The sequence below is a fragment of the Drosophila virilis genome, unplaced genomic scaffold, assembly GCF_030788295.1.
Source record: "Drosophila virilis strain 15010-1051.87 unplaced genomic scaffold, Dvir_AGI_RSII-ME tig00002033, whole genome shotgun sequence".
In the NCBI taxonomy this organism is placed as follows: Eukaryota; Metazoa; Arthropoda; class Insecta; order Diptera; family Drosophilidae; genus Drosophila; species Drosophila virilis.
The window spans coordinates 179,779-188,935 of NW_027212884.1; the positions used below are offsets into that span (position 1 = coordinate 179,779).

The 9,157-nt window shown below is 41.8% G+C and overlaps 1 protein-coding gene across 1 annotated transcript; it reads right to left on the reverse strand.

Annotated features, from left to right (window-relative positions):
- Positions 1–6,909: 6,909 nt before the first annotated feature.
- On the reverse strand, positions 6,910–8,369 carry LOC116650157 (sin3 histone deacetylase corepressor complex component SDS3-like). Its single transcript, XM_032433468.2, has one exon. It carries the CDS (start codon positions 8,341–8,343, stop codon positions 7,189–7,191), a length of 1,155 nt encoding a protein of 384 aa, XP_032289359.2. The 5' UTR covers positions 8,344–8,369; the 3' UTR covers positions 6,910–7,188.
- Positions 8,370–9,157: the final 788 nt, after the last annotated feature.

Genomic DNA, 9,157 nt, shown 5'->3' on the forward strand with positions numbered 1-9,157 from the left:
TGCGTCTGTACACACGTGTGCAAGCATTGTCTCGCTGTCGCCTGTCAGGCGCGCGCGCTGTAATTTTCGAGCGCCGTTATTTTCTCGAAGTACACTCTGTGTACTCGATTTTGCTCACATTTCGGTCGCCTAGATTGTGCAGGTGCTCATTTCTGCCTAACACAGGGTATGAAATGAATTCCCTAGTACAGAACAAATCCTACCTCTCTCTCTATGTATACAACAACTACTCCACTAGGTCACAGCCCTGTACTACCTATACTAGCGGCTAGTAGCCTCGCACTTAGGCTCGCACCAACTACACAAGCTGTCTAGGTTAGGGAGAACCTCGGAAATTTCCGATGTTTAGCACATGTAGGTAACCGCCCGAGGATGTAAAGTCAGCATTCTCTTCATCACTTGATTGTCTCCACTTTATTGCTAGTTTTATCCACTTATTCCTTATGAGTTTTCTTAACTAAAAAAGACATGACCACGCTTAGAACGCGTCTTTTAGTTGGGTGCTCCTTAGCTGCTTTCGCAAGCATGCTCGGCATTACCACAAAGGTCAACAGATCTTGTCTTGCACTTCATCCTGAGCGCTAATACGCTTGTCCAAGCCCTCACAGTTGATGTCCAGTGGCGCATGTCGAAACCGCCACTAGCATGAATCCTTTATACAGTCTCAGCTAACTGCATCATTTGGGACTCTGAATCTACCGACTGCAGCCAGTCATCTACAAATGTGTTTTCGCAAATCGCCTTTACGGCATACGGATGCTTCGCTACGAACCGCTCGGCATTACGATTCTTGACGTAATTTGCTAGGGCTGGCGAACAGGATGCTCCAAACGTCATGACTTGCATAACGTACGTTTCGGGTGAGCACGCCAGAGAAACTTCTGAGCCAGTTGGTCTTCTCGGCGCACCTTGACCTGATGAAACATTTCCCGTATGTCGCCGGATATGGCGATAGGGCGCCCATCAAAGATGTTATTGTATCTGGGCCTTTAAGCAAACAATCGTTCAGCGATGTGCCACTAACTTTGGCGGCTGCATCCCATACCAAGCGTGTCTTCAGCTTGTTCAGATTGGTGACTGTAAAGATAGGAAGAAACCACGACATCGTGTTAGCTACTAGCCATATGTCCTTCAGCCGGTGGATATATCCTTTCTGTTTATAGTCGTGCATCGTGATCATCATGTACTACTTTAGTGATGGGGATTTGAACATCTTTGCCTTTAGACATTTAAGGCGCTTAACCGCCATCTGGTAAGAGCATATGTATGCATCAAACCGCCATAGCAGGCCAGTCTGCCAGCTCTTTTCGTCTTCCAGATAAGTTGTTGTTGCCCCCATTATCTGCATCGAGCGTTCGTCCTCTCTGGATCTCAGCGGATTTGAGGAGACTCTCACACCTAGTGAGTCCAGGGCAAAATAGTTCTTCAGAGCTTCATCCAACCCACGTGTCGCACTGCACTGGCAAATATGTAGCAGACGAGGCGTGGTGCTTTCACCCACCATAGGACGGCCATATACAGCCCGTCCTAGTCTGCTTCGCGCTGCTATGACGTCGTCATTTTCATCTTCTCGTATCTCCAGGGGTGCAGTTATTTTGATGTTGTCCAAGCCGATAATAAGCTGATCCTTTACGTTGTTATACGGCAGGATTGGAAGCATAGATAAATACTTCCGAGACTTAAGCAACTGTGGCCCGATACTTTGCTCTGGTAAGTCGAAGTTCGCTACAGTTCGCACGTTTTTCAACGCATAATGTACCGCATTATGCTCTGGAGCTGAAATGCTCACAGCCGTAGACATAGACTCAGGTTCGTTCTTAGTTAAGTCGCCTGTCTATTTGAGTCACAGCTGGGTCGCCGGACCATCTAGTTCCAACTCGTCTGCAAGCGCTCTTTCTAATAGCGTACACTCAGCTCCTTCATCCACTAATATATAACGCGCGCACGCTTTTTGATTTACTATAGAGCCTTACTATATATTGGAACATATCAAAACAGTGTCTTACTCGCAGATCTGCCATGAAACATAACGGCGGACTCCATTGACTTAGCCCGATTGTTGCTACCTTGGCCGTGTGCTCATCTTTACTCCCGCTTGTAGTAGGCGTGTGTAGCAGTACATGGTGCGTTGACTCGCAACCATCCATGTGACATTTCTTCTATGTTTTACACTGTTGTGCACGATGTCGCATAAAGCAGCAAAAGCAGAGCCGCTTTTCCTTGACAAGTTCCCACCGTTGTTTTGTCGCCATGGCTCTAAAGTCGTCGCAATCTGAAAGACGGTGGTTACCAGCGCACTTCGCACATGAAACTCTCTCCTGTTCTTGTTGATAACGCTGTTGCTGTGAACCTTCAGGGTTGTCTACCGTGTTGTGCACAAAAATTCGCTCTCTACTGGTTTTTGTTGATCTCTTCTTTTCGATATCAGTCCGTGGTAACCGTAGGCCGTGACCATAGTGACGCACATAGCCACATTAAACAGCCAGTTATCAAAGGTGGCCAAACTAGTACCATCATTTGACATTCGATGCCGGCCCCAGTCCAATTTCATATTGCTGGGCATCTTAGCAAATAGTTTGTTTAGCAGCGCGGGATCGTAAAGATATTCGTGCATACCAATGGCCGCTATCATTGCGTAGTAGTTTTAGACAGCCATTCCAAGGCGTCGTAGCATTAGAATGTACATTATTGAATTGCTGTCGCGGCGGGTGCTCTATCGATCTTTTAAGCGCTCCCAGACCTGTGTGGCCCATCTACGCGTCAGTACTGGCCTCCGTAGCCTGGTTAAACACCGCCGTGTTTGCTTGATATGGCAAACTTGGGTGTACACTCCAATTAGCCGCAACCTGTTTCTCCTTGCAGATCACGTTCTGGCATCCCAAAGGTCCCTCTTTCTCAGTTCTTTCCTTAGACATTTTTACTGCGCCCCGTAACAACATTCTTTTCTGAGTAACCGATGACGATTAGGTCATCCATATATAGGAATGCTTGTGAAGGTTCGATACCTGAAAAAGCAATTTACATCATTCTTTGAAAGGAATTTGGCTCTATTTTTAAGCCATAACGTAATCGCGTGAGGCGGTAGGAGCCATTGCTGAAATCCTGACATTAAATCTAGACATGAAAAATATTAAGCTCTACCCAATTGATCAAGAATATCATCTATTCTTGGTAGTGGAAATTTATCATATAAGACTTTTTTTTATAATTTGGCGATGGTCAATTAATTAATTTGGCATTAGTCAAAATGCTCCAAAATTTTTTTATATATTTGCTCTTTTATCCTGCTTTTTATTTCAATATAACAATTTTCGGTGCTTTATTAAAAAATCTGTTATAAATTGTGCAAAGTGTTATCTGTTGTGCAGCGTAAGTCTGATAATTCTTGCATTCATAACACGCGGCGTCAGTTCCGTGTTGTTGTTATTTTCTTTTTTGATTCTTTTGGTGCTCTCCTGTGCATACACTTGTTTATCGGTGTATTCGCTGCATACTTTCTGCTTGGCCAAACAGTTTGTCTGTGTACAAATAATTGTTTTTTGAGTGTTTACTTACTCTATCTTGTGCATCCTCTTCGTTTTGCTTATGCACTCTCGCAACTTGCATACGCATTTAATAATTATGTCGTGCTGTAAGAAACCGTGCACGTTGCTGATAATTCTGCACTGCTGCAATTTGGTAATTTCTGGCTGTATGAGAATATGATGCATGCTACAACTGCAGGTCTCACTGGACGTGATTGCGACAAGATCGCTGCAATTGCCAAGAAGGGCTTCCGCGGCATGCGTTGGTCGTCCCCAGAACGCATCGACAAACAAATTGTTTTCTCCAGAATGTATAATTCTGTGAGAAATTCTTGAAATTGAATAATGTGGCTAAGCAGCTTTCGAGTAATTTTGACTCGAGTTTCGAGTTGCTTGACAAATATAAATTCGAGTCTCCACCCAATCGCCGGTTGTTCAGACACCTACGCCTTTCTTGTCCCCTCCCAGCAATTTGGATGTATCTCCAATGCTGTCTTTATCGCCTTCTCCAAGCGACTGTCCAATTACCCCTGCTTTAACTCCTGTAGTAGTCCCAGTAGAGCCCGTACCTGATGCCGTCCCAGTTACTCAAACTGCCTTAGCCCCGTCAGCTCCTGGCCGCAAAGGTGCACCTGCGGACCAGATTGTCAAAAACAATCATTGTGCCCCTTAGCTCTTCCAACACCTGTACCTGTTACCTACAGCCCCATTAGGGCCAACTTTAAAGGTAGTTGCCCCTCGTAGGCAAGATTTCGTGTCTCCATTTTCGTCGGACACCACTTCTGAGTCATTGGCAGCCTTTATTGCTAGCAAATCTTCTGCTAGCGTGTCAATAACCAAATTTAATTTCTGCACCCCTCGTGTATATCATCATTCAAAATAAATGTTTCACATGATATGTGCCCAATCATTTGTGATCCCAAATTTTGGGCTCCACACATGATTATTCACGAGCTAAAGGCTAAAATGCGTAACCAGCCTGACACCCTTCCAGTCCCTTCAATACAGGGTACCATTTCTGCCCCAAAAAACTAACTTCATTTTCTTAGCAAATCTTTATTCATTATTAGAATGTTAGTGGTCTTATTTCAAAGCTTAAAAATCTTCTCATGGCCAGCACTTCCTTCGATTCGGATATAATAGCATTTTTTAGAAACATGGTTAAACTACACCATTTCGGTTTTTGAGATTTTATCAAATAACTTTATTTTGTATAGAAATGAGAACTTTTCTGCTTTAGTACGCCTACTGATGCTGAGATTGTCCCAGTTAAGGTGTCTTTTCCTACACGGCATATCTATATAACATGCTCTTATGTCCCTCCTTCTTCTGATATTCAAGTTTATATGAAACACATTACTTGTATTAAAGAAGTTTCTTCACATGTGCGTGATAATGACGTATTTATGGTGATGGATGATTTTAATTTGCCGAACATCTCTCGGTCATTATTCACTGCTGAAAATTATCTAGTGACTTCAGCACAGTATGATTTTATAGACTGCAAGCTTGACCTTTCGTTGTTTCAAATCAATTCAGTTTCTAATCATTCAAATAGAACACTTCACCTTGTATTTGTTAACGACCACCATGTTTCTAATGTCTCAAGGTCCCCTCCTTTAAATCTTCCTGATGATGTCTATCATTCTACTTTAGAGATTGCAATGCTCAATTGTAATCCTTTCATTTTGCCAATAATCCCCGCTGTTGCTTCCGCAAAGGAAATTATTGTCTGCTGAATAAGCTTATTTATGCAACCGATTGGTCTTTCTTATATGAATCGGTTGATATGAATACTGCCATTTATTTTTTTTATATCACCCTAAACTCCCACTTAGATGTGTGTACTCCCAAGTCAATTCCTTCGACTACTTTTTCAAAACCACCCTGGATTACTCCCCGACTATCACATCTAAAAAATGTAAAATCTAAATATTTTAAAAAGTTTAGAAGGTCTGGTTTGTGGACAGACTTTGCTATGCTTTGCTTTTCTTCTTAATTCTAAATGCTATGAGAATGATCTAACTCGTTGTAAAAGGCAATTTGCCCAAAATCCGAGACAGTTTTATAATTTTGTAAACTTGAAGCGTAAATCTTCAAGTTTGCCATCTTCTCTTGGGATGGATAAGGCAAGCAATGACTCTGATTCTCTTAACATCATTGCTAATTTTTTCCAATCTTACTCTTCAATCAGTCCTAGTACTTATTTTTACCCTTTTACAATTTCTTCCGCTAGTTCTATACCTCCTCCCATTATTTCACACTCCTCTCTCCTATTAGCTATAAACTCTTTAAAATCTTTTTACTCGCCTGGGCCGGAAAATATTCCTAGTTGTCTACTCAAGGAGTTTAGTTCTTCCCATCTTTATCCATTGCTAAAGCTTGGACCTTTACTCTTTACTCTTTTTATAAATGATCTCCCATCTGTTATATCACTTGCCCATGTACTCATGTATGCGGACGATGTCAAACTTTTTCTATCATACAATAATCCCCTACATCATTCTCGTATACAAGACGATTTGAACGCTATGCAACTTTGGTGTCGGCAATCAATTGCATCTAAATTGTTCAAAGTGTATGTTTATGATATTTAATCGTACTACACCTTATCTGGTCAGTTATACAATCGACAATATCCCTTTGCAACTTAGACTAACAGTTAAGGATCTAGGCGTTATTTTCGATTCTAAACTCTGTTTCAATCTTTTGATAGATGCCATCGTTAATGAGGCAAAAGGTGTACTTGGATTCCTTAAGCGATGGTCTAAAGAGTTTAACGAGCCTTTTATAACAACACTTCTGTACATCTCTCTTGTTCGCCCTATCCTTGAATACTGCTCTTGCATCTGGTCTCCACAGTATAACAATAGCCAGGATCATATTGAATCTGTTCAGAAGCTATTTCTGATTTTTGCCTTACGAGGTTTAAATTGGGACCGTAATCTTCGGTTGCCATCCTACTCCAGCAGGCTGCTTCTTTTTTTTTTTTTTTTTTTTTTTCACATTTATATTTGAAGGTATTACAAAGATTAATTTCAGATATTCAGTTATTTTATATCAATAAATAAAGGTATATATATATATATATAAATTGCAAATTGTCGAAAACTTTTGGCCAAATGGATGATGGATGATAGCCAGGTTAGCCGCAGCTTTAAACAGTTCGCTGTAATCTTTATTAAAGTTTATACGTAATTATAGGAATCTTTTCAAGACTTGCCCAGAGCGGGGGGAATTCCAGCTTTGAATGTCGAGAGAAGGGCGAACTTAATGCAATTAGTTCCCAGGAAATTCGATGCTCGATAAACAATAAACAAAATGACAGCAGAAAGAGCAAAAAAATAAATAAAAAATCATAATATTTAGCTGACTGTTGGGCGTTTTTTTTTTTTTTTTTTTTTATGATACGAAATCGAGCCCGAAAGCCTTTCCAAATATTTGCACAGCCATTGGAAACCGGAGCGGAGCGTAAACAAATGGAAGAATTTCGCCTGGGGCTGGCTTACCAAGAAGCACAGCTGCGCACGGACTGGAAAACTAAAGCAATTTCTCAATTATATACAATTTGATTAAATAAAATGTACACTTAAGCTAAAGCGTAAATGGTATATCATTTAAATATATATATATATATATGCGGCATATTCTTGATATATGTGGACTATCGTCGCTTTATGCAGATTTTGCCCTTGGCCAAATGCGACATGTTGATCTTGAATTTGCTTTCATTGGAGCGCTTGACCCAAATCACCTCGTTGCCAATGGCTGTGATGGTGGCCGCAAACTTGTACATGTCCTTGCCCTCAACATAGATCTGCTGGCCGCGACAGAACCAGCGGCGCTCGTAGAGCAGCTTGTTGTCCTCGATGCGTGTCTCCACATAGCTATTCGACTCGGCCAGCAGGTTGTGTGCCTGCTGCTGCTGCTGTTGCTGCTGCTGGGTATTCGTGTAGGAGCCCATGCCGTTCTGTTGCAGCGGCATCGGTTTGCCGCGCTGTATCATCTTGAGATCCGATTCGATTTCCTTGTCATCCAGCTGGTAGACCAACAGCTGGCCGGTGGCGGGCTTCCGTCGCTTTTCGATCACCGGCAGCGGCTCGTTGGGCCGACGACGCAGCTTGCGCGTCACCGTTGTCTTGATCTCCATCGAATCGTTGGTCAGCTCCAAGCTGTAGCGTTCGTTCTCAATCTGACGCTTGCGATCCTCAAAGTCTGCTATTAGATTATCCTTGAGATCCATCATCTTCTCATCGAATTCCTTTTGGGCAGCCTTCTTCTCCAGTATATAGTCGCGCTCGACGCATTCGCGCATATAATCCTTGTAGATCTCGTTCAGACGTCGACGCTCCTTTAGCTGATTGTCCAGCTTGCGTACACGCTTCATATATTCCGGATGTATCAGCTGATTCAGCTCCTCCAGCTGCTTCTGCAGATTAATTAGCTTGTGCTGGTACATTTGTTCCTTAAGCTCGCTGTTGCTGCCAATGTTGTTGTGGTTGTTGTTGCTGTTGATGATGATGTTGTTGTTGTTGTTGTTGTTGCTGTTGTTGGAAGAGTTGCCGTTGGTTCCGCCATAGCGATGGGGACTGCGGAACTCCGTTTCGCTAGCGTCGTCAGTAACTTCTTCGCTGCGTTCATCTCCAATCGACTCGTCGTCGTAGTTGTCGCCCGAGTACAGCGTGTAGTAGGCGTTCATTTTGCTCAGTGTATACGACAGCTTAACTGGCAGGCAATTAACACTTTTATGCTTAAAATTTTTCAGTTTTTTAGTAATTTTATTGCAATTGTTTATATTTGTTGCGCTGATAATGTACATACACACACAAGCGCAGGGCAGACAGCTAAAAAAAAAAAAAAAAAAAAAAAAAAAAAAAAAAAAAAAAAACCTTCCGTCGGTAACCAACCATAGGACAATTATTGGGGTTGTCCTTCTACATAAGTTGATTATTGGCGACATAGATTTTCCTTTTCTGCTAGGGCGTCTTCAATTCTCTGTACCGGCTAGACCAGCCAGAAATTATCGGCTCTTATTCTTATCTACGTGCACAACAGACTACACTGTGCTCAATCCTTTTCGCGTGCTATGTAAAAATTATAATAGTTTGCATCACGTTTTCTCTACCGAGCTTTCTCTGCCGGTCATAAAATCATTGCTTTTAGGATACCTTCGGAATGTCGCTGCCCATTCTCAGCTATGAGCAGGGGCATAGCTTACCGGACAGGCTGAAAAAATGTTCGGTGATATCCCATTACATTTCTCGTTGTCCTATCTACCTAACACTCTTTATATAACTTACATTTCTTTACTTTATTAACAATCTTCTTACTTCCTTTTTTCCTATTTATTGTATTTTCTTTATTAAAATAGCCAATTAATATTAATTTCAATTTAACTTAAGAACACTTTTCTCCTACTTACAACCTTCTGCTTAGATGTAGGCTCTAATAGCGCCACTGACAAAATTAACTGTGAAAAGGGGCACAACTGGCCGGACTGGCTAATAAAACACCTCCATCGGTCGGTGATACTACTTAGAAAATTGTATTCTTTAACTAGTCTTTTAGCATATAATTCTATTATCTTTTAAATAATCTTTTGAATAATGAGGAAGACTCTCGTATTATCGACC